At 45.2% G+C, this 25,688-nt stretch overlaps 1 protein-coding gene across 1 annotated transcript in view; it reads right to left on the reverse strand.

Annotated features, from left to right (window-relative positions):
• Positions 1–25,688, reverse strand: part of PKHD1L1 (PKHD1 like 1) — a 466,042-nt gene that overhangs the window by 388,300 nt on the left and 52,054 nt on the right. Inside the window, exons 11-14 of the mRNA XM_078686145.1 lie at positions 17,309–17,435; positions 16,231–16,374; positions 12,546–12,703; positions 7,414–7,527 (exon numbers count right to left, since the gene is read on the reverse strand). Of these exons, the coding sequence (XP_078542271.1) occupies positions 7,414–7,527; positions 12,546–12,703; positions 16,231–16,374; positions 17,309–17,435 (543 nt within the window). The remainder of the gene's footprint in view (positions 1–7,413; positions 7,528–12,545; positions 12,704–16,230; positions 16,375–17,308; positions 17,436–25,688) is intronic.

Raw genomic sequence — 25,688 nt, forward strand, 5'->3', positions numbered from 1 at the left:
CGTAACAGCGTGCGCTAGGGAAGTGGTTTGAATAAGCGCATATAGTGGGCTTAATATTGGGGGTTCTTGTGGGTAGGTAGGAGTATTGACGCGCAAGCCCTGTCTAAGTCTCACATAGAGAAATACGTCTAGTGGTGAAGTCTGTGTGTTATGAAGCATGTGTTCTAGGGTGCAGAACGTCCCGTTATGATATAGGTCTCCCCAGCATGTAATGCCCGTCTTAGCCATGACCTTCTTAAACACTGTCTCCTGAAGCAATTGTACACGAGGGTGATACAGCAGTGGGAGCAACAGAGAGTACAGCATAGGGGCCTGCAGTTGTTTCATGATTCGTCTCCAGGCAAGTAATGTACATGTGACCGTCGTGGTTTCCTTGTCCCGAGGTTGGGGAACACTGCCTATCATGCCAGCTAAGGGAATGGGGTCTGCGAGCCATCCCTCCACCATCCCTTGTGGCATGTATCTAGGTGAGTGTAACCAATAATAGGCATAGTGAGCCTGTGCACATATGTAGTATAGTTCAAGGTCAGGGACATCAAACCCACCCTGTGAGTAAGGTCGGATGAGCATATCCCATTGTAGGCGTGACTGTTCCCCCCCCCCCATAATAATCTAATCATTTCAGAGTGAAAAGCAGTGAAGAACAGCCTTCCCCGGTAGTATGGAATGTTCATGAATAACTATAGTACCTGTGGGAGGACCACCATTTTGATTAGTGAGGCGCGTCCTGCCATAGATAGTGGCAGAGAGATCCAGCGTGTGACACAGCTAGTGATGTGGTCTAGTGTCCTGCCATAATTGAGGAGCATTAATTCCTCCCTATACCTGGAGATTCGATTCCCCAAGTACTTTACTTCTGTGTGGCACCATTCTAGCGGGTAATCCAAGGGGAACTGTATGACTGCAGAGGTAAGAGGGAATATCTGCGATTTCCTCCTGTTTATATGGATCACCGAAAGTTTCCCAAAAATAATGAGTTCTCTAAGGAGGGGATTAAGATTTTGTTCTGGGTCTCTTATGTACAGGGGGATGTTGTCCGCATAGAGAGAGACGAGCACTTGGCGCATGGGGCACCTCAAGGCTTTATCTTGGTGATGTTGCTGCAGCCTGGCCGCAAGGGTAGCAGTAGTATGTGCAGTAGTAGTAGAAGAAACAATAAAAGCAGTAGTAGTAGCAGTAGTGGCAATAGTAACAGAAGAAGCATTAGTAGTAGTAGTAGAAGTAGCAATAGAAGTAGCAGTCGTAATAGAAGTAGCAGTAGGAGCAGCAGTGGTAGTAGTAGTAGTAGTGATCATTATGAGGACATTCCTAAACTGCTATCCACAAAAGCCCTGCGCCAAAACTCTGGTATCAGTCACTTGTCAGAAGAGGGACTAGAGGAAGTGATTCTTGCTTGAATGTTGCCAGTTTTTGACTACCAGCAGCAGTAGTTTACGTTCAATTTGCGTCAGAGACTTGCTGTCTGTCGACCATAACTCTATTGTGCGGGTGCAGCCTTTAATCTTGTTAATTTGATAACGGACCTACATGTATTTAAGCAGTAATCATATGATTGTCTACCAAAAGAAGTTGAGACTCTCTAAGCGCACATGGTCGATCAGAGGCCTCTCGTTCGCAGAGTCATGGGGGGCATTGCCTCAGCATCCAGTGTCAGACTGGCCTAAGGTGCAGCCAGGCTGTGCTTGATGGGCTGGTCTGACAAGGCAGTGTGTGGCCTAATGTTTTGGCTGTTTGTGGGCCTGTTTTGTAGAAGGGTGGGTTGGTTTTTACTGTTGTTTTCCTAGATGTTGCTACAATCATTGCCTGTAGCATGCACAAATATACAGAGTCCGCAGCACCTTGGAAAACCCCTTCAGAGCGAGTCTTTACAAGGTCAAAACGTCTCCAACTTGAGAATGTGGGCCACATTTTAGGCTATTGGATTTACTAATGGGGACCACTTTGATTTTGGTGCCCGGGTCTATTTTCTGTCCCAGTCCGACCCTGGATCCAGAAACACAGGAATAATATTCTGTAGGCTCTGAGTTCCTCATGCTGATTCCTGAATCCCTTCTGGGATCCTGCACTGAGCAGCACAGAGGAGCCTCTTACGGATCACTCTTTCGAATGACACAACACAAAAGTGTTCTGAGAGGGAAAGAAAGACACCACCAGGTGACACAGGCCCCGATTCACAGAGATGTTTCCAATGAGTATGTGTGACTTTTTCCCAAAAATTCTCGAGAAAGTCAGACTTATTTAGGTTTAAAACATGCCTCCTCTAAAGTGAACAAAAATGCATCAATTACTTTGGGAAGACATTAGAACAACTGAAGAGAACACCCTTCCCTTCAGTACCCGTGGGGTTTACATAGCATGGGACGTGTTGCCTAGCAAAGAAGGAAAGGGGCCAAATACTGGCGACATTGGGTACTTTGCATGATATGACCTTGACAATTGCCTCAAACACATAGTGCATTGAATGTCTGCAGATGGGGAAAAGCTAGCAGGATCTAGGAGCTCCAGTGGTATATCATGAGTGGGGAGTACAGACGGCTCTCAGGCCCATTCTGTGCCAGGAAGATACAGCAAGTGAGGCACTTAAGTCTGTTGTAGCTACAGATGGGCGCTGAAAGGCGAATGAACTCTGAGAGTGGTTGTGTCCCACATCACAGCTGTTCTAGTGCCAAGCAACAGCCCTGCTGTAATCTGATAGCTAGTGGATGTTCTTTAATAATCTCTGGGGTTTCCTCACCCTCTAGTTTTTACGGACATCAGAAGATGAATAGATACAGGGACTCCATGGAATGTATATTGAGCCAGAGCCTGGAGGTAGCGCTGCTTTAAAACCCAGCAGAATAAATGGCCAAAGCAGCTTGGGAGAAAACTCGAATGTACTAGTCACCCACAGGAAGTGCAACATTCAGTGGCTGCTCCTCCTACAAGAGCATCGCCCTGCCCGCTGCAAGTGCAGCAGGGACACGTAAATTATTAAATTGGTCATTAGCATTTTATTACAACTGTGCCGCAGGTCTGTGCTGTTCTAGTGTGATTGTGAAGGATGGGGCGGGGCTGATTCATGCTAATTGGCGGCAGCAGCAGGATCACTTGCCAGGCATCAGCGTGCCAGTGTGGAGTGCTCATGTCAGATTGGCCGGCTGTTTTGCGATGGCCATCCCAACATGCTCACGTCAGACTGCACCAATCCCAGGGTTATTAAACAGCCAGGGCTTTGCAGGAACTGGACCCTAGCCTCAAAAGGAGCGGTGAATTAGCCTGCTCCAACTAATTCTGGTACTTCTCTCATGCTAAAAACAGCATGAGAGCAGATCGGGGAATGATTAGGTTTGCGTTGGCTTTTGTAGGAAGTCCACCACCTTCCTTACCTTTCCCTCCTATTTAACCTTCATGGCATTGGCTTTGCTGGACGTTGCTCGCTCTAGGAATACAGAGTTGTCACAACGTCACCCTCATGATCTCGAGAGTAGACAGGCACCGGCCGTAGGGCATCATCTATAAGATTTTCAGCATTGTGCCATGACCTATCACTTCCAAAAGTCACCAGCCACCATTGACAGCATCAGCTCAAATGTAGCGGCTTTCTTGAAATATATACTCAGCCCAATGCCTCACTGAGTGCACCTTCCTACTTTCGAACAACTTACCACTACGCAGAATCATTCACATACCATGCTAGGGCTGACATGTGTCTCCCTCAAATCTCCCAGCCAAACAAGCTGGAGCATACATGAGGCTAGTCGGTTTGGGCAATGACAACCACATGTCATGCACAGTCTCACACTTAAATGAAATCTCAATATTCTAATGGCAAGATACTTACTATGTGCTGTCAGTAGAATGTGAACTATGTCGGGCATAGGATTGACTCTTCCTTGTCCATACCAAATGCTCTGAGACAAGGAGCTGTCAGAGAGAGGGAAGGTTTCGCTAAACCTTAATCCATCTCTACACTTGTGATGTGTTTATTAACTGGGGAGGGGGCATTGTGACAGCACCAGACGGGCACACATGCCTAATTCCACCCAGCTCTACACCCTAAATGCTTCCGTTTTTTCACCCACAAACAACCTGCACTCGCATTTACCACAATGCAAAAGGGATAATAAAAAAATTAACTCTGTTACTGAAAGCATGTTTGAACACACTGTAATTAAGAGTCCATGACAAAACTGTCCAATCTTGTGTCTTTTAATTATAGCCTTCAAGCCTCTAGCCAAAAAGTGATTCGTCATACCAGCGTTATGCCTTCAACTTCACCAGGGCTCAAAATAAAATTTGCCATGCGTATACTGAATCACATTAAAGTAGTATCCCCCCATAAATATTTATCTTAAGAATCATAACTCTTGAAACCGAGAGGAGACTACTCTACGCACCAAAGTGTATCTCCCTTTGACGCTAAATCGAGATCCGTGGAGGCATTGCTAGTCCAAAACTAAAAGAGCAGAAAAGCTGTGCTGCTGCCTATGCAACGACTTTGATATGAAATTAAATGCAGTGTTATAAATGGATCCATGCACTGGCACATGCAGAGGTTTAATGGTGAAATTACTCCGATACTAAATATTAAATTCAATCAACCCTCTCAAACTATAGAATAATCAAAACCTACTGTGGTATGGGAAACCGATGGAACACTGTGCCTCACTACAAATGACCAGTTGCATTAATTAAAACAATTGTCTGGCTTCAGCACAGTGATGGCGACTCTGAAGATCAAGAATGACGCCTACCATAACATGGGCGAGAGTAACCCCTTCCTCTTGTTTCTGCTAGAACAGGGCCCATGGGCTTTTGACATCACAGATCATGATAAACTGCTAAATTCACTTGAACAGAGATTAGGCCTATATTACTAAGTCCTAAGTTTTTTCTCATCTTACCATCTCAATCAAAGTCATAGGGTAAAAATTGCCAACACCTGCTCCTCCGCATCTAGCATGACCTCTCGTGTAGCTAAGGATCAATGTTATCAGCTCTTGTATTCAACCACTATCTTTAGCTCCTTTCCGATCTTGTCATTGCGTATATTGATATACACAAAACAGTAGTGATACTTAGCTATATTTTAAGAGATCATGCCCAAAGGACATCCTCACATTGAGGGCCTACCTCTCTAAAAAGAACAAAATGACAGCAAAATTTAAAGAGATCCAATAAAGGGAACCAGAGATAAGCATTTTAAAATGTTTAAGTAGGAATAGAGTGAAGAAGCATAAAGTGAATGATCAAGGTAAGCCAGGACCTAGGAGCAGTTTATTGCTCACTGTGATGGAGTGGAGATAGGATACATCTATCAGGTGTGTCCTGTTTAAAGATTTTTTTTCTGATTTAGTGCCCTGAGTCCCAATATTCCAGAAAGGTACATGTCAAAAGCCCCTCAGGACCTCAAGAGAGGCACTTAGAGACTCACAGGGTGGCAGGCAAAGGCCAAACAGCAGGGTCCAGGCCAGGTCCAGTTGCCAATGGTAGGCTGGGTAGTTGCAGGAAAAGTCCTTTTTTAGCTTGCTATAGCTTTACAGGAGGCCACCTTTATGACCCTTGGGGCCCATGTATTTGGCCTGCGCACAAGTTAACACAGGTCTAGCCTTTCAGGGCTCTTCTCAGGTCGCAGACAATAGGTTCAGCCTTCATCGGATCTTCTTCAGGTCCTTGAGAGTTCTGAAGTGGGTTCCTGGAGATGCCACATTTATGAATGTTATGAGCTAGTGGGTGGGATTGTCTCCTAATCAATGGGGTAAAAGTTCCAGGTGCCAACACTACCCACTTTGGGCATTTCCAAGATGGCAAGTCTTAGGACACACTAAACTGGGACTCTGATGGCTGGGGTGTGTATTGAGAGTGCACTATAGTGATCCTAGTGGTCTCACACATCTAACGCCAAAATCCAGTTTTAAGTAGCCATGATACACTAATAACCCCAGAAAGAGACATCTGTTGGTACAAAGCAGTGCTTTCCAACAACCATATAGTGGATACACAATCATTATTTGGCATTCTGCTCCCCTTCCTTTCAAGTGTGCCTACCGATTATATGTAAAAATGCTGCAGACCTTTCAAGCAGGATTTGACATTCAAGGAGGGATTGAATGTCAAATCCTGCTTGTAAGGTGAAAAAGGATGCACACAACCATACCCTGCATATTCTGTTAAGATCAAAGTAGTCATTTCTGCCCATTCAAGTCAGCCTGTCGTTTGCTCCTGGTAAGCATTCCAACTCTTTTTCTCAACTATAAAATATTTAAAAGGGAGGTTTTTACTTGTCTAAAGGATTTATTTTTACAGGCTGAATTGCATTTTCTACACTGCTACAGTCAGGCTATATGGGTAGGACTAAAGGCACTGCAGTGGATGGCACAATATGTGCTACAGTCAAAGTCCACTTGTGATATTTAACTTACAGTCCCTAGGTACATTTTGTACCATATACTAGAGGATTATATGTAAGTTAAATATACCAATTAAGAGTATGTCAGGCTACATGGGTAGGGCTAAAGGCACTGTAGTGGACGGCACAATATGTGCTACAGTCGAAGTCCACTTGTGATATTTAACTTACAGTCCCTGGGTACATTTTGTACCACATACTAGAGGATTATATGTAAGATAAATATACCAATTAAGAGTATGTCAATTTGACCCTGTTCACAGGAAAGCACAGGCACTTTACTACTGGATATAAGGGATAAAGTGCACACAGAGTACTAAAACCAGCAAAATGTAGGGTTCAGCAAAAGGCAATAAATATGGGGTAATGACACAAAAAAGGCTGGTTTCGTACAATCCTTATGGGAAAATCTGATCTCATCACTTTGGTTGTAAAGGAGTTTACCTGGCCCCATATCAATGCTAGAATACCATTTAAAATTGGTTTCCACATTCACAGAGCCATCCATTTCAAAACAGCTCTTTAATTTGCTGTGCTTCTTACCATCCTAAGTGGGGAAGAGGAGTCTAAGGAGCAAGAACTCACTACTCTTACACACACCAGCCTTCAACAAGTCCTTTGCTCAAAAACAATCAGTCTAAGGCACAGCTCCTAGCCTTTGGAACTCCATTCCTCCCTCACTCAGAACTCAACCGGATCTGATAATCTTCATGAGTCTTCTCAAAATCCACCTGTTCTGGCTTCATCTGAATGAATACTCATACTGTTTGCCTAGTAGTTCCCTCTGGTTTAGTTTATTCTCTCAACTACTTATTTGTATTTCTTTAGTGAAATATAAAGCAAACATTAGAGCTTATTTCGTAGAGATATGCTATACATAATCATTAATAAATGTATAAATAAAGAAAATTATGCATGCAAATACTGCCAGGATGTGGTGAAATTAAAACATACAAAAGAGATATGTTTATAGAATATTTAAAATTATATTTCTCCGTTACTAAACACACAAATGGGTCACATACCACGAAAGTTGCTGTTTCATAGTCTCTAAAGCACTTCACTGCAAAGTTTTCTGTGACCTTCACAATCGAGTCTGGGCATATAGAACTGACCATCCCTGCGATTGCAGCTTGAACCTAAAATATTTATAAGAATTGTAAGAGAATGACATAAAAAAATGTATGCAACAGATTGTCTAAATATGAACCAAGAGAACTTTATCAGGGAATAAAAAATGATAAATATAATCATGCTTACTTATAAATTAGAAAATGTCTATCAGTCTAAGGCCTCTGAGAGACCAGTATTGCTAGAGAATAGTAAGCCACCTCTCTAATGTTGCACTAGCTACATGCACCCTGCAGCACTGCAAGAACTGTGTAAGACTCCTCACTGAATGGATGGTTGAGGCTGTGTTATTTTAAGGAAATAGTGTCCAATATAGTAATCGTGTAAACCAGGGCCCAGATTTACTAAGATTTCGTGGAACACAAGGCAGAATGACAACTTGCGGTGCAGAGGTGTGTCAAGTAGGGAGAGCAGGAATGCAGCATATCTATTAAAATATGGTGCATTCCTGCTCTCTCTCTGTCCTGGCAAACAGAGCAGCTGTGTGGCAACACAGGAGCCTTTGCTCCATGGTGCAAGGGTACCTGCATTACAGGCAGGATTGTTTTGTCCAGGAAGGGGCAACTTCCTGCACAGAAACAATCCTCAGAGGCATTTTCCTATTTCTACGTATTGTGCCGCCCTACCATAATTTCCCTCATATGTGTGGCCTATGCCGGACTACTAGCCTGGCCAATGACCAACTCAGGGTATATTAGGGCAAGCACAGGGCAACATTGCAGCAGCAGCCACCAAAGGTCGGGATACCCATGCAGCAAACAAAGTAATAGAGCGCCCAGTGCAGGGAACTGAAGAAAATGCCAGCGGGGAAGTGGCAGGCGAGAAACCTACAGATATCCAAGCAACCAGGCCCAAGGCAGATCGCGCAGGTGAGGAAGATAGTACAAAGGCTTGGGCAGATGCCTCCTCAGAGGGCGCAGCCACCAGCAAACCAGCTAGCAAATACATCAGGCTATTCCCGGGCAACCCTCCTATAATCACACGTGAGACAGGGTTGGCTAGTCTGGTTCCCCTGATTTGTGAAGGAAAAGATAGGGTGCAAGGAATTCATTAACATCTTCTCCCGATTAGAAGTTAGGCAGGTGGATCTGTATTTAGTGGCACAGGACAAGAAAGAGGATGACAGGAGAGAGAGGCATAAGCCTAGAATTGAAAAGTCCATAGACTACTGGCTTCATGCCTTTAGAACGCTAGCTTGTGTGTTGGTAGAAAAGGTCCCCCAGTGAACCGCAGAACACAACCTCTTGTACATGAAATGCAGCATGAGAACCAAGGTGATGCTTCATCATATCGCTTTAGGGAAGAATGCATAAACAGCCCATTATAGACTTGGATTACCAAGATGTGGCAGGCTTCTCTACTCATATTGTTGAAGCCCACAAAGGTTTGGGCATGCAAGAGCTCTTTTTTGGGTACTATACGAGCAAGGGAAAGCAAGTAGGTTATCATCAAAGCAGCAAAAACAGCAGGGAGAGGGCTGGGAAGAGCCATAACAGTGCATGCTGGAAGCTTGAGACGGGTGAATGCAAATTAAGGCACGTCTGCAGCGCATGCGGGGGCTCTCATCTAGCCAGTGATTGCAGGAGAGGAAATGTTGTTGCTGAGTAAAAATATCCTCCAAGAAATAGTCCTGGAGAGGCACAGAAAGGGGGAGGGGCTAAGGACAAGAAAGGGGGCACAACTCTATAATGGTTAAGAAACTCTTTCTATAGCTCTTCAGGTATCACAAACAAGATGACACACTGCTTTTAGCGGTGGGGTTCAAGGAAGACATTCTCATACCATACAAGGGCACGAGGGTGGACCGTCTCAGTAACCACCTGAAATCAGTGAATGAAAACATTGAGATGGCTAGACGGAAAGTGGCAAAGGAAATCCAACTGTACAGTGTAGGAGGACCATTTAAATATCCACCATTGGAGAACGTCCTAGTCTCTCTGCTGGGGTGATTCCTAAGAAGGAGGCTGGTCAGTTTAGGTTCATACCTCATCTGCCTTACCACCAGGGAGTGTCAGTGAAGGATGGGTTGGAGCAGGACCGATCCTCAATATCTTACACAATGATAAATGAAGCAGTAGACATGCTGGGGGTGGTGGGAAAAGGGCATTTATGGCCAAAGACGACATTGATTTGGCTTCTGGGCTCCTTTCGCTGCACCCCTGCAGGTTTCACCTGGTGGGTTTCCAGCTAGATAGCCTATTTTGCTATGACACGTGTCTCCCTATGAGCTGCACAATCTTGTGTGTGTACTTTAAAGCATTCAGTGCTTTACTTGAGCGGGAGCATGGTGTGAGACCTCAGGCAGGCTGGAGGTTACATTACCTCAATGATTTCTTCTTTAAAAGGGACCATCACTGCTGGCTCAGATTATCGCTCTGGCAGCTTAACAAGGAGTACTGTTAGCACACGAGAAAAACAAAGGACCCACGACCAAGCTAACATTTTTGGGCATAGAGCTGGATCAGTGTAAGGGGTTTGTGGGCTACCACCCCTAAAAATGGCTGAACTTAGGCAGTTAATCAAGGGGCTACTGGCTAAGAGAAAGTTGCCACTCAGATTAATTCAGCAACTGCTAGGCAAGTTGAATTTAGCAGGCAGGGTGATCCTTGATGAGCAAAATGTTGCCAGGCACTTCGCCTGGCTTACGCTGGGCCTGTGCAAAAAATCATCATACTGTTAGGCTAACTACCAGGGACAAAAGGGACCTGCAGTAATGGCTTACCTTCCTCACCACATTCAACTGCACATTAGTTTGGCTCAAGCACTGGAGAACAGCGGAACAGTTAGAAATGTTCAAAGGTGCAGTGGGTAGCAAGGGCATCGGGCCTATTCCGGACATGGCTTGGTGTGCAGCCCGCTGGCCAGACTGATAGTATAAAATAGTCCAGACAAGTAATATAATGCTGCTAGAAGACTTTCTCATTGTGGCAGATTTCTCATTGTGGAAAGACAAGTTTACAAATACTCAGGGAATGCTGTGGTCAGATAATCATGTGGTACTATCGCTGAATCTAGGCACAGCACAGTGCCCAAGGGTTTTGGGTCTGGTGTGCCATCTAGTTGACTGCCAGCTGGGTGCTAACATAGCAATTTTGGCCAGGCATGTTCCAGGCTGTGATCTTTATTGCGGATGCTCTCCCTCGCTTTTAGTGGACAAGGTTCAGAAAGTTGGCACCTCGAGCAGAGCAAGAGATGGTGTCTTTTCCAGAAGAATTGTGGGAGCTGGTAGACCTGACCTCGCACCACTAGTAGGCCAGGCCCTGGCATCTAGGACCGCTGTAAAGTATTGTTAAGTGGTGGACCCTATTGAAGAACATATTGGGCAGCACCAAGGGTTGCGGAGGTAGAGGGAGTGCAGAAGTCGAGCAGGTCATACATTGGGCTTTTCCTGAGTGGTGAAACAAATTCATTGGCCTAAACATGCCTCAGTGCAGTTATGTAGTTCTCCGAGCTCCACGGGGAACTCACACCCAACAAAATCTTTTTATTGCTGGGCAGCAATGCAGGGTTGAGCCTGTATACAGATAAGGCAGAAGAATGGTACGCAGAGCCCTGCAGTCTTGAGGGAAGTAGGATGCAATCCTCATACATTTGGGTTGTAACGATCTCACTAAAATGGGGTGACTTCAACTCATGGAAGCCATGAAGGTGGACCTAATCGTGGTCGGCTGGCTGTTCTGACCTGCCGATGGTGTATGGTCTGATGTGAATGGAGGGGGTCTGTGACCACAGGGCAATTGAGAGGTCCAGGCCGGAGCTGAACATCTCAATGAGCACGTTCTGTAAAGATATTGGCTGGGAATTCAGCAGGCACAGTCTCAGTAACATTAGGCACCCTGGCAACTGCGCAGAGGACAAGGTTCACTTATCTGGGATAGGGATGGACATGTTCCTCTTGAACATCGTGGGGGCTCTTGAGCAGTTAGGGTTAATGACAGCAGGAAAATGCAGAGCTGTCATGATTGAGAAACTACTGGAAGCATGACGGAGACAGCACCAGTGAATGCCAAGGATAACACAGTAGGCCAGGAAGAGGAAGTAGAGTCACTCGAATAGGGTCCTTGGGATTCCTCACAGCAGGGACTCTCAACAGCAAGAACTAAGGGCCAGCAAAGGGTCAATGCTGTCGAGGCACAGCACTTTCAGCCCAGCTACAGCCAGAGGGCCACAAAGAATGGATATCAGTAGCAAGGGAAGCCTAAAAGCAGTGGGGCTTGACAAGAATGGGCCCTTGAATAAAGTGACGTCAGCCGGATGGTTCAGGGCACTGGATTATCTTGATTATGAGACTGCAAGGAGTGAATGATTGAATGTAGATTACTTAAAACCACATGTGGACTTGATGTACAATGGATCGCTTGTTCTATGCTCTATGTAACTCATGCTTATGGTTCACATTATTGACCGATTGCTCATGAAGATTTATGTACCAGCACTGTTTTCCTGAAGTAATAAACTGCAGGTGTTTACACACCAAAGAAAGTATGTGGTCACCTTTGTAGATGAAGGAAAGTAAACAGTAAAGCGCCGGGATACTCCGTGGAGTGGCCGTGCGCTATAGAAGCATAAAAATAACATAACATAACATAACAACACAGTTCAATCAAAGCTAGAACCTTGACAATTCCCTCTCTACTGCTTGCCCGCTAAGCGACGGGCCACCTCTGTTTGGGGTAGCTGTCACACTTTATAAATGCTGATATTATTATTATTATTATTAAAAAAAGTAAAATGGAGAGAGACCCGGGAGAAATACTCGCCTGTCTGGGGTGGGTTTAGCATAGAAGCAATAACTGAATATTATGCAAGTGCTGCAGCAAATAGATCAAAATCTTGCCTGTCACAGAGATCGTTAAAGGGAAAACATGTTTAAATAGAGTGATACATTTATTAAACAAAAATATAATAAATAATTAGCGCATTGCAAATTTGCTTATATTGCCCCCTATTCTAAAGTAGGAACACATCCATGATGAAAATGTAATGTAACCAACATTAAAAAGTGCAGTCCATGCAGAGCACTAACCTCGGCTGCCGACGCCTGTGCTGCTATAGGTTGAGAGCTGATGCCGTCCCACATCAAGGTGTAGTCCTGCATGCTGGGGATTCCCTTTGTTTGCTCAACAATGTCAATGGTGATATTTATTCCCATAGGAACCTCGTATTCGAGCAATTCAAAATCACCTGGGAAGAAAGTTAACAAGTTAAAAAAAACTATTCATTCAGATAGTCACTTCTAGTAACCGAATAATATTTGAAGTAGGATACACTATTAAAACCTATAGGGGAATACTATGCTTCAATGCACAGAAGTTGAGTAGCAGATTTGAGTATTTCACCCTATCAGTGTTGGAAAGAAAAGGATAGGAATGAGCACTGTAGGGTGTTTTATAAGGCGGCACAGTCTTGAGCAAGGTTAGGCTCGGTACGTTTGTCTGAAGCCTATCAGTCTTCCATTATCTACTGATAACTTCTCCCTTTCGCCAACCATGGCCATCAGCATTGAATTTAGCATCCTTCTTCTCCAGTCAAGGGCACACTTCACCCAGAGGACACATATTTCAGCATTGCCCTGCTTTTTCACTATCCGCAGCTCATAGCCACCCCACCTCCTTTACAGCCTCAACCAGACAACACATGGACCACACCAAAGTAGGCATCCACAGAAACCTTTGACACAACTTCATCAGCCTATGCAGGAGCCATATCCAGGCAAAAAGCATTCCCCAAATAAGTCTACAAAAATGGTCATGGTTAACCTTCTCTTTCATACGTGCTTCTCTGCTTCTATGTGTGGGCTCAACTTGTTATGAACTCTGCACACTCAAGTACACCAGGAGTACTATCCCAAATGTGTTTCCTGTGGCACTCTCACAATTATTTAAACTCATAATCTGGTGCCACCATAAAGACAAACGTGGACTTACTCCTCATCAGAAACTGAGGGGCATGTCTTCTGTAGTCTCCACAAATATATCTAAATGACAATGCAAGCTTAATCCTCATTCTAGTCAATAAACCTCTTTGCCCTTTGGGCAATCTGTTTTCACCATGCTGACTCTTAATCAACCCTTGCAGAACAGTATGCGCGGCCTTCAATATAAAGTGGTGCGGGGGATATGTGTCACCTTTAAGCTAACTCTTTTGATATGTTCACTTTCGTTCAGCAGGGCTTAAAATACTGGAGCTTCCAATCTGTATACCAACACACAATTTACAGTCTCCAAAGCGGTACAAACAATTTATAAAGCACACCATTGGCACTGTTTGCCATTGTAGATACATTGTAATTTGCTAAACTATGCTTTGTATTTACCTATTTATGAAGCACGGCCTTTTTCTGAGGTTAAAGGTGGATTTAAAGATCTGACGTGGATCTCAAGATCTAATGATCAGATTGACTAGACATGACCAAAAATATTTATTACATTAGCAAACACAAGTGTGAATCATTAGAGCTTGAATCCTGGAAAAGGAGGAATATCCGATGACCCTAGGGAAGATCACATATTATGAAGAAGGGGAGCATTAGCTGGCAACAGAGACAATTATGTGGGTTTCAAGTGTTCATATATTGCCCCTAAAATTGAAAAATATACCATTTATGTCATGGAATTTACACATCTACCGTTATGGATTCACAGGTCTAATTTCTGTGATTTCAGGCCAAGACCCTCAATTCAAATTATCATATTTGGGCCTGGCTCATTAAATCTAGCTCACTATATCCAGTCCAGGTTAGAATCCAGATCCTGGAATCAATACCTGGATCCTGGAGTCAATGCAGGGGTCCAGATCCTGGAATCTGGTCTAGGATTTAAGGATCTTGATAAGAAATTAAAAGCAAATCCACAGTGCATTCACAACCAAAGGCTCTGTGAAGTTAGGAGTGTGGGCTCATTGTTTGGGTGCAGGGCATCACTAGTTTGATTAAGACCCAAGGTAGGCACAGTGTGATCATACTCCAGACCTTATGCTGAGGCACACTGTGCAAGACCAAAGGCCGTGCACAGCTGGGTTTGGTCAGATCGCGCCTAGGGTATGGCTACGTTTGGGGATCACTTGAAAGCCAAAGTCTGTGATTAGCTGTTGAACTGGGATGTGGCGCACAACCCACTGGGAAGAGATAAAGGCTACGCACTGCTGATTTCAGTGGCACAGTAGTTGGTACAGGGTTTGTCTGTAGGCCAGACCTTTTATCCAGGCATCACTGTACACTGTCACATGGCTGCACAGAAGTTTACTGGTGGGATGGGGCCTGGGCAAAGGGCCTGGCCCTTGAACAGGACTTGTGTACTGAGCTTGATGTGCATTGTGAAAGTCCACACTCTGCATTCAGCCTAAAAGGTCATGCACATGTGGTTTTGGTCAGGTCAGGTCATGGACACAGAGACTGCAGCACACAGCTGAAGGTCATGCAGGACACAGTAGGGTTGTATGGGGGCATCATTTATAAATATCACTGTGAAACATAAGGTTAAATAATAGTTTGAATACAAAAACGTCAGAAATTCACTTAAATACAGGTATTGTGATGTTAAGGTGACACTGTCATACCTATAAAACACTGATTTTCTCTAGTTATAGTAATTTGCATTAACCATACCTCATGTCACCACCTTGTGCTGCTCATACACTCACATGACATTAGTGATGACCACTGATGTGACGACAATGGTGACATCACTGTTAGGATCTCTCATGGGGTCAACACTGATCAGGATCTGTAGTATTGCGCGCTAGGCACAGAGTGTCGTCCAGGGCCACACTAGGTGCCCAGTTCCTACTGCATACTTCTAAAGAAGAAGCACAGTTGGTCTGTGGACTTGTGATTTTGTGGTTTGAAGACGCAGAATGGGCCAGCTGCACATGGCTATGCACAGTGGTCAATGTCCACAGGATGGTGGGCTCAGGACCAAGCCAGAGGCAAGGACATGTATTCGACCAGAGCTCACCGGGGGTAATGCTTCCCATTGCTCGTGTGCAGAGTGAGGGTCACATCATTTTACATAATAACCTAACAGGGAACTATTTAACTGAAGAAAAAGGCAGTCGCAGAAAATGACTGTAGACAAGATCACATAAGTGACAAGTCCTACAGCTGGCGGTTTAAAAACAAAGGCCATATACAAACAAATATAACACCTGTTTTAAAATATGTTATGCATATCCTAGAAAGAACATGCAATTTACAGTATGTAAGAATGAACCCAAACATTGCTATGTACTTGGACGATAATAAACCAGGATCGAACATTTCCCATGCAGAACTCATTTGCTAAGGTACAGGTCAAACACTTGGAAGACTACTTGGAAGATGAACAAAAAAAAGAAATACATCAGGCACACCAACATCAGAGAAGGGACTGCAAGGAGGACTAACAAAAAGGAATCAATGCAGCCTATAGAAACTGGCCCATTGATTCCATACGGTCACAACCAAAAGTAAAAAATCCCTACATCATAGAAAGGAAGCTCTAAAAAACTAAATACAATGCACCTGCAGGAACGCACAATGTACCCAACAACACTGCGAGTGGATGAGCAAAGGAGGCATGAGGACGCACCAAACCTAAAACAGGACCTTTACTGATAATGAGTCCACATATGCAGATTATTCTGTGATGTGGGAGCAGAATGAGGGATCTCGACACCTTTGAAGGCCCCATCCGCAGCCATGTGAACCTGTGAGCGTGGTGTATGTGGCATACCTCGCAGTGAGTTGAACGTCACGGTGTAGTTGTGCACTTCGCTGTCATCAGATCTTGTGACTTCTACTGTATCGGGTTTTATTGACCACAGGGCATTCAAAGCAGCCTGCACTTGAAGACTTGAAGCATCAGCTGACAGAGGAGCTGCAGGGCACAAATGCAACATTAGATGACTTGTAGAAAATAATTAATGTAAATGTACAGGAATTTATATAGCGCACGTTTCACCCAGGGGTCTCAAGGCGCTTGCTTAGGGAACCCGTCCTGGTATTCCCCTGTGAGATAACCCCGGCAGGGTATCCGCAAGGTGAAAGCCAGGCATCCCGCCGCGAGGGGCCGTTGTGGAGATTAAGCAAGCTATTGCCCAGAGTCGCAGAGTGTGAACCTGTGAATCGAGTAGGCACCGGAGCGAGAAGTGTCGAGTCCGTGGACATTTTTGGACTCAAGACCCCGCCGAGCCGGGAATTGAACCCTGGTCCCGGGCTGACCTCTGCTTCCAGGTCTGCCTCCTCTAACCAGTGAGCCACACTTCTCTTAATAACCCTTTATCAACTACACAACCAGGTTGTTCTTCAAAGTAACGCGATCTGTGCTCTAAGAAGTTTCTTCCTCCACGTGGCAAACAACCCTCGATATTTCTAGCAACTTCTAATCCATACTTTCCTGGTTTTCAAACTATCACATCAAGGCCGTATTTGGCCGCTTTTTTACAGATCTACGGTTGTAAAGGGAAGGAGTTTGGCAGACGAAAAAAAACATATGAATCATATATCTTAAGTGCTTTGATACCCCCCTCCCGACGTTCCCTGGACCACGAACATCTGGGGAGAACAATTCTTGCCAGCCGAGACATCCAAAAGAATGGCTATTAGCACAAATAGTTTTACAAAACACTTTCGGGCTTATCACAGAAGACCAGCGTTAAGAAAGTATAATGAACAGGTGCAGTCTGCACTGGACATTGTGTTGTCAACATTATGCAGAATGCATTAAGGAAATTATACAGTAACCTTGTGAGATCCTCTTCATAATTTAGAAACAAAGTTGCTAATTTCCATGATTCACTTGAAGCACACACCTGTTTGTTCCATATTGTAGACAAGTGCGAAGGAGAGCGAGGAGCACGAGTCACCGCACGCAACTGTGATCGTCTGAACTTCGGCAGTGGTGGTGTTGGATTCCGTCCAGTTCCTCAAGGTTATGACCTAAACAACAAATATTAACAGAAGTCATCAATAAGCCCTCATCGTCCCACTTTGGTTTATCTCCTCCAGGGTTAGAGAAAATGTATTCTGTATCCCGTCCCCATTATTTTCCCGCCTTCGGTTTCTTCAGTCTTTTAACTATTTCTCTCTTGTCTCTTTCTCTGCGTTTCTGAATAAATTTCACACTGCATTGACCGGTTATTGGTCGGCGCTGCACCTGTTACAAACACAGCTCCGTTCACCTCTTTCTGTGTTTCTGTAATTATTTTGGAACAAATGTCTCAGCATTTATGTCCCTGAAGATTTTCACCATGGCCTTCCCGGCATGCATTTCTTCTGTTGATTTATGGATGCAGTCTCAACCTCCTGATATTAGCTATGAATATGTAAAATTATTTTGCCCCCCTGGCACATTATCCAGATCTTTAATTTTGTCTATCCCTTCTTTCCAAAACCCCTCTTGCACACCAACACACAAAAAGCAGGGGTGCAACTAGACCAGAACTTCAGGGGGGCTAAGACTCCCAGCCAGGGCTAGCTCAAGCACTGGTGGCGGCCGTTACAACAGTCTTTTTCAACGCTTTCCTCCCCCATATCCTCCTTCTCAATATATTCCTTCACTAACACTCTGCAACAGTGCACCTCATCTCTCCATAGTCTCTCTCTGACGTACATTTCAGTTTTTTATAGTGCTATTCATAGCACACGGTCACTTAGTTCTGTGATCCTCATGGTACACGTTAATTGCAGCAGGGACATTAGCCCTCCGTGCTACTTTACGATGAGCCAAAACTGCAACTAGACAAAATTCCGAATCTCGCTAGTAGGAACATAAATCACTAGAGTTATCTTGATATTTTTATTGTTGCCTTAAAACTACCTGTTGCACAAGGAAGTTCATGTGCTTTTAAACCAAATATTATTTTTAAATACAGCACACCACACCAGTGTCAACGCCAGGTGCAGCTGCACAGTTGCACCGCACTAAAGCCTGTCCTGCTCCCAGCAAAGGGGCAGGACAAGCATTTACAGATATGGGGGGAGTGCTAACCTCATACCCATTATATGAGGAAAAAGATCTATGTAAGTGGTTGGGTGTGATACTTTCCCCAAATTCCAGCAAGCAAAACAAGTTAACAGATTTTTTGTAGGTGATTTAAGATAGACTACACTCCTCCATTGATTTAAAAAAAAACTTTTGGGATCAAATTTGCTAAAAACGCCGCAGACCCTTATGGCCATTTATGAAATGTTCCAGTACTTTCATGGTGCACCAGGGAAGACTGGCCTTTTCTAGGAGTAGATCTTGTTTTTTTTCAAATGTCTTAAGTCAGAAATGACTTCCACTATACCAAAGTCATAATTTTTTATGGGTGTGCCCATTATGACAAGTAGTACATTCAATATGACAGTGCCAGAAATGTACCATGGATGCTTCAGACACATCCATGCGTACCTCTAAAAATTCCCTCGGGTATACAAGGGTCAGAATTTTGCCATTGATACCCTCTATATAATGAGTACAGGAAATCTTATAGTAAGAATTACCTCAAATACCAGTACCAACATGTTCCTATGGATGCACCCCATATGCTAAGAATTACGTGCATCATGTCAGGGCCTTTGGCCAGGTGTGGTGGCTTGTGTTCTGTGTCCCTGCTACTGAGTAACTGGGAAAGCGGCATTCTTATTTAGACAGCTCGAGTCCCCACATCCATGATGACCACTCAACAGTTTTGCAAAAGAATTTGCAAAGGCATCAATGGCAGGCACCTTTGTGAAATAGTACTATTTAGGTCTCACATACATCTGTCTTTTGAAGACCTCATGTTGCCAATTTACATAAATAGGCAATTACAGTTCAGAAGAGTATACTTTTTAGGAACCTCCATTTAGCCATTGACTGTTGGAATATTTTTAAGTTTCCATTGTCTGTATAGACTGTCTTGAAAGCTTGACTTTACAGTGGAGGCTCCATGGGGTTTTAAATAGACCTATGCGGTAACCCTTCTATTGTTCTGTAACCACATTACTGCCTCTGAACATCTTGTAAGAGAACTCCAGAAAATAAGAAACATTACATGATGGCAGTTGTGTATTTGCATGCACCCATGGTGGACATCTTGTAATGGAGTTTAAAAAATGTAAGAACCTTCATCATAGATGGCTGTGATGCATGCACATACAAACAATGTGTGTCTTGCTACGTGCCTTTTTCCTACTGGTTCAGAAAAGGGGGTGGTGATGAACAGAGTGTCTGAATTAAGCAGACCACTCTTACCCAGTCCAAAGATCAGGGCTTGATCCATCACCGTTATTTAGCTCACTGCCCCATCCCAGCTCAGAACCTGGCTATATGCAAATTAGTCTGTCCCTGGCCCAGTGCATCATGGGAACAGGGCAGACCAAACTACCAAGCCAATTCTTCACCAGAAAGGAGACAAGCTACCGGGGACCGGTTTCTGGCATTTCAGCCTCGTCGGCCCGGCTTGCTTGAATCCTGATGGAGCAGTGAGCAAGGGACTCATGTCTGAGTATACCCTGCCACACCTATAGTTGTAAATAATTTTGTCCACCCTAAGCGTGGAAGGGTATACTCAGATGTGAGTCCCTTGCTCATTGCACCATCAGGATTCAAGCAAGCCGGGCCGAAGACGCCTGAAATGGCAGAAACCGGTCCCCGGAAGCTTGTTTCCTTCCCAGTGTAAGAATTGGCTTTTGTAGTCTGGTCTGCCCTGTTCCCATGATGCACTGGGCCAGGGACAGACTAATTTGCATACAGCCAGGTTCTGAAACTGGGATGGTGCAATGAGCTAAAAAACGGTGTTGGATCTAGCCCTGATCTCTTGACTGGGTGAGAGTACTCTGCTTAATTCAGAGACTCTGTCCATCACCACCCCTTGTTGTAAATAATTTTGTCCACCCTAAGCGTGGAAGGGTATACTCAGATGTGAGTCCCTTGCTCATTGCACCATCAGGATTCAAGCAAGCCGGGCCGAAGACGCCTGAAATGGCAGAAACCGGTCCCCGGAAGCTTGTTTCCTTCCCAGTGTAAGAATTGGCTTTTGTAGTCTGGTCTGCCCTGTTCCCATGATGCACTGGGCCAGGGACAGACTAATTTGCATACAGCCAGGTTCTGAAACTGGGATGGTGCAATGAGCTAAAAAACGGTGTTGGATCTAGCCCTGATCTCTTGACTGGGTGAGAGTACTCTGCTTAATTCAGAGACTCTGTCCATCACCACCCCTTGTTGTAAATAATTTTGTCCACCCTAAGCGTGGAAGGGTATACTCAGATGTGAGTCCCTTGCTCATTGCACCATCAGGATTCAAGCAAGCCGGGCCGAAGACGCCTGAAATGGCAGAAACCGGTCCCCGGAAGCTTGTTTCCTTCCCAGTGTAAGAATTGGCTTTTGTAGTCTGGTCTGCCCTGTTCCCATGATGCACTGGGCCAGGGACAGACTAATTTGCATACAGCCAGGTTCTGAAACTGGGATGGTGCAATGAGCTAAAAAACGGTGTTGGATCTAGCCCTGATCTCTTGACTGGGTGAGAGTACTCTGCTTAATTCAGAGACTCTGTCCATCACCACCCCTTGTTGTAAATAATTTTTCCTACTGGGGCATCACCGCCCACAATGTGTGAAGGAAGTCTGTTTTTGAGGAATAGTTATTTTTCCCCTTACTATCGTCATCACCCAAAATGGAAACCCACAATAAGAATTTTACAGAGAGCCCTTGCCACAGGCATCCAACATACTTCTAATAACCCGTATTTTGGACCTATCAGGTGTTGCACTCTATATCCAACAGTTACACATATTTATTCCAAATAGCACATGGAATAAGAAAAGATTGAACAGAATGCTCTCACTATCATGCACATAACAAGACAACAGATTCATAGAGTTGTCCCAGTTCAGGCACATCAATAGCACTAATGAGGATTGGTCATGCACCACATCAACAAGGCCTGTCTTCGGCCTCTGGTAGTCATCTCGAGCATAAAATGGCAAGCTGTAGTTTTCACAAATGTAACTAATTTAACTAATCATGATGAATGCAAATCAAATCAAATCATAGAATATTTATTAAGCACATATATCACTCGAAAGTCTCATGGCGCTGGTGGATGACTCTGAGAAGAACTAGATTTGGTGTATTCAGATGTCAAACAGCCATGTCTTTAAATTCCTACGAAAACAGTTATGATCACTTGTGGTGCGTAGATATGAAGGCAGTTAGTTCCAGAGAAACGGAGCAATGAACGAGAAAGATCTCCCTCCACATGTAGTGGTATGGATTCTGGGAGATGAGAGGAGTGCTTGATTGCTGGATCTCAAAGTTCTACCAGGTTGATACCAGCTTAACTTTTTGGCCCAAAAATCTGGACATTTTAGGTACATATTCTTATTCGCCAAGCAAAGAATCTTAAAGCGTATGCGTTTTCTTACAGGCAGCCAGTGTAGAAGTTTTAAGCTGGGTGCCGATGGAGATCTTGGTGGGAGATTAAGTACCAGCCTACCTGCTGTGTTCTGCAGAAGCTGCATCCTTGAGAGAAGGTTTTCATTGGTAGAAGCTAGCAGGGCATTCCCATAGTCCATACGACAAATAATTAGTCCTTGGACTAAGGTTTTTCTTGCCTCCGTCGGAATCCACTTAAAAACCTTGCGCAGGCTATGCGTGACACGAAAGCAGGAGCCAACTGTCTTATTAACATGGTCTTTCATTGACAGTTTGTTGTCCATTTGAAAGCGCAGATTTTGCACCGACTGAGTTGGAGTAGGACAATGGCCGAGGCTTGAGGGCCACCAATCAGGTGACCAATGCACATAAGCCTTGCCACAGAGCATTATCTCGGTTTTTCCTCCATTCAACTGCAAGTGGTTGGTGCACATCCAATTATCGATTTGAGACATGCAATCTTTGAAACGGGACTTAGTTTCCAATGGGTCTGGACCAAGAGTGACCAGGATCTGAGAGTCGTCAGCATACGACACAACATCAAATCCATAGGATCTTATCACATTGGCCAGAGGGGTCACATAAAGGTTGTAGAGTGTGGGACCCAAGATAGAGCCCTGTGGTACTCCCATCCTGACTAATCTACTACAGGTGCAAAAACAACAGGTGATGGACAGAATGCAGAACAATGTCATACATTCACCCCAGTACAGAGATCTGGGCCTCAATCCATCGTTTTTTTCTCACCATGCCATTCCAGTTTGAACCCAGCCATATGCAAATCAGTCTTGACCCTGTGCCCCATGGGAACAGTCCAGCCCGAACTGCCAAGCCAGGTCCTCCCTGGACTGGAAACAAGCATCCAAGGACTGGTTTCGGGCTTTCAGCCCTCATCAGCCCGGATAGATTAATTCCAGTGGCATGGAGTGCACGGGAATCACGTATCGCTTTGTTCGCCCTAAGTTGGCCAGGCATGCTCAGACATGAGTCCCCTGCTCACTTTTCCACTGGATTCAAGCCAGCCTGGCTGATGACGGCTGAAATGCCAGAAACCGGTCCCAGGATGCTTGTTTGCGGTCCAGGGAAGACTGGCTTTGGCAGTTCGGGCTGGACTGTTCCCATGAGGCACAGGGTCAGACTGATTTGCATATGTCCATGTCTGAACTGGGGTGGCGGAGTGAGCTAAAGAATGGTGATGGATTAAACCCAGATCAGTTGACTGGGGGTGAGTGTTTGATTTGTTCAAACGCTTCGTCCATCATCCCCCTTTTGTATCGCTTTATTCGCCCTAAGTTGGCAGGGTATGCTCAGACGTGAGTCCCTTGCTCACTTTGCCACTGGATTGAAGCTAGCCTGGCTGATGTCAGCTGAAATGCCAGAAACCGGTCCCAGGATGCTTGTTTCCGGTCCAGGGAAGACATGGCTTTGGCAGTTCGGGCTGGACTGTTCCCATGAGGCACAGGGTCAGACTGATTTGCATATGGCCATGTCTGAACTGGGGTGGCGGAATGAGCTAAAGAATGGTGATGGATTAAACCCAGATCAGTTGACTGGGAGTGAGTGTTTGATTTGTTCAAACGCTCCGTCCATCATCCCCTTTTGTATCGCTTTAATCTACTACAGGAGCTGGTATGTCCTACCTGTACTATTGTAGTACGATCGGTTAGATAGTTTTTGAGCCACTGTAAAGCCTTTCCCCTGACACCAATCTCCCAAAGCCGATGTTCAAGAATGCTGTAGGAGATGGTGTCGAATGCTGCAGATAAATCCAGCAGGACGAGGATAGATGACTGTCCCCTGTCTAGTTTCAGCAAATGATTGTCTTCAAGGATTTTTACTTCATATGCTGCACCAGTGACTTGTATAATAATAATCCACATTTGTAAAGCGCACAATCACCCGTAAGGGTCTCTAGGCGCTGGGGGCCGTCGGGAAGATTAAGCAAGCTATTGCCCAGAGTCACATGGTGCTGGGCTAATCTGCCGCCGGTGATCGAACCGTGATCCCCAGATTCCGGAGTCAGTCGCCCTGGCCGCGGCGCCACACCTCTTCCCTTATAAGGGCATTGTTTTACTGCCTTCTAAATAACCAGTTAGTGCTCTTGACGTCAACTGCTTCCCTAAAGCTAGGCCCTCTGGTTGGATCATATGTTATTGTGCACTTACTCCCTTCATGAAAAAAGAAGCCACTAGACTCTGCTCAAAGCTTCTATTGAGCAAAGTGGCTCCTGCCCTTCACTTCTCTCCTGTTATTGCAGCTTCAGGTCATGTCAGTGGTAATCCCTGGGACCTGACTACTTTGAAGGGAAGGGACCTCACAAACCTCGAAGAGCTTTTCTCCTTAAGTGCCTACTAGAGGTGGCACTTTCCTATGATGCTGCAGGGGCCAACATAGAATGTCTATGGGCAGGGGCGTAACACAGGCCCCTACATTCCGCGCACCACAGTGGATGGGAGGCACACACCTCATGGCCCCTGCATTCAGGATACTATTTATGAATTTCTGTGACATAAGGGAATCTCAAGGGCCACTCATCAATTCTGTAGGAGACATCCCTTTGTGCTATGCCAGTAGCATTGGGAGGAGCTGAGAGAGAAAGGGAGAGGAAGGGAGAATCCTTAGCCAAGCTTAGTTCTGTCTTTTGGGAAGCTGGTGAGCAAAGCATTGTGGACTCATCAAATTCATGCTGGAAGCTGGCCACATGGCTAGATTAATTTTGTTAGAACTCTCAGTGGAATTTGACATGAATTTGCATGCGATTTTGCTACACCAACTAGTCCACATTGGGATGGAGGGGAAGGCTCTAGCTGACTGGGTTCCTTTAGTTCAGGGCTAAACTGGCCGTAGCGGGCACTGGGCAATCCCCCGGTGCGCTGCATGGATGGAGGCTGGTTTTGGGCCCCTGGGGGCCGTTTTTGTTACAGGGCCGTTTTTGCAGCATAGCTGCAAAATCGGCCCTGGAACAAAATCGGCCGAAAAACGGCCCCGGCAAAGAGCTCGGCGGCACCTCCAACCGCCCCTCCCCCCCCACACCCCTCCTCCCCCACCCGAGTGGGGCACGGGGGAGCCGGCCGAGCACTTTGTCAGGACCGGTTTTGGTTCCCAGTCCGGCCCTGCTTTAGTTCATACCCACCTTCTGCTGACCTATAACAACAATGAGTTGGAGGCCAAAGTTGCGGCCTGGATTTTAGCTGTGATGGAATGGCTTACACCTAACTTCTTACAATGCCACCCTGAAGAAGCCTAAGGTCCTACTGTTTGGTATCGACCCCCTTCCCGGATGGTCAGCGGCCTGGCAAACAAGCTTTACTGCACCCTCCACCCGCTCAGGTGGCAGGGAACCTAGCGGTATTTTTCGACACACAGTTATCCCTTAAACCCCAGACTTCAGCAGTGTTTAAAACCACATGCTCGATTCTAAGGATGCCAATGAAATTCCTCAGATTCCTGCCATGGGAAGCACATACAACAGTGGTACAGGCACTGATCCGATTTAGGCTGGACAATGTAAATATTGGTACCTAGGAGTCCCAGAATACCTTATCCAGAGGCCGCAAAAGGTACAAAACATGGCAGCCCGCCTCCTGTTTAGTCTTTCCAAACACTCCGCGTTCTCCTACTATCTTGACCAGTTGCTCAGGCTCCCAGTAAAGAAAAGGGTGATTTCTAAAACCTTGAAGGTGGCACATTCATCTTTCTAGAAGACAGGTCCCAAATACCTGCATGACAAGATGACCCTATACCGCCCCAAAAGATCCTTGCGCTCACAGACTGTTGACCATCCCATTCAC

This window comes from Lissotriton helveticus, chromosome 4_1 (assembly GCF_964261635.1).
Source record: "Lissotriton helveticus chromosome 4_1, aLisHel1.1, whole genome shotgun sequence".
Classification (NCBI taxonomy): domain Eukaryota; kingdom Metazoa; phylum Chordata; class Amphibia; order Caudata; family Salamandridae; genus Lissotriton; species Lissotriton helveticus.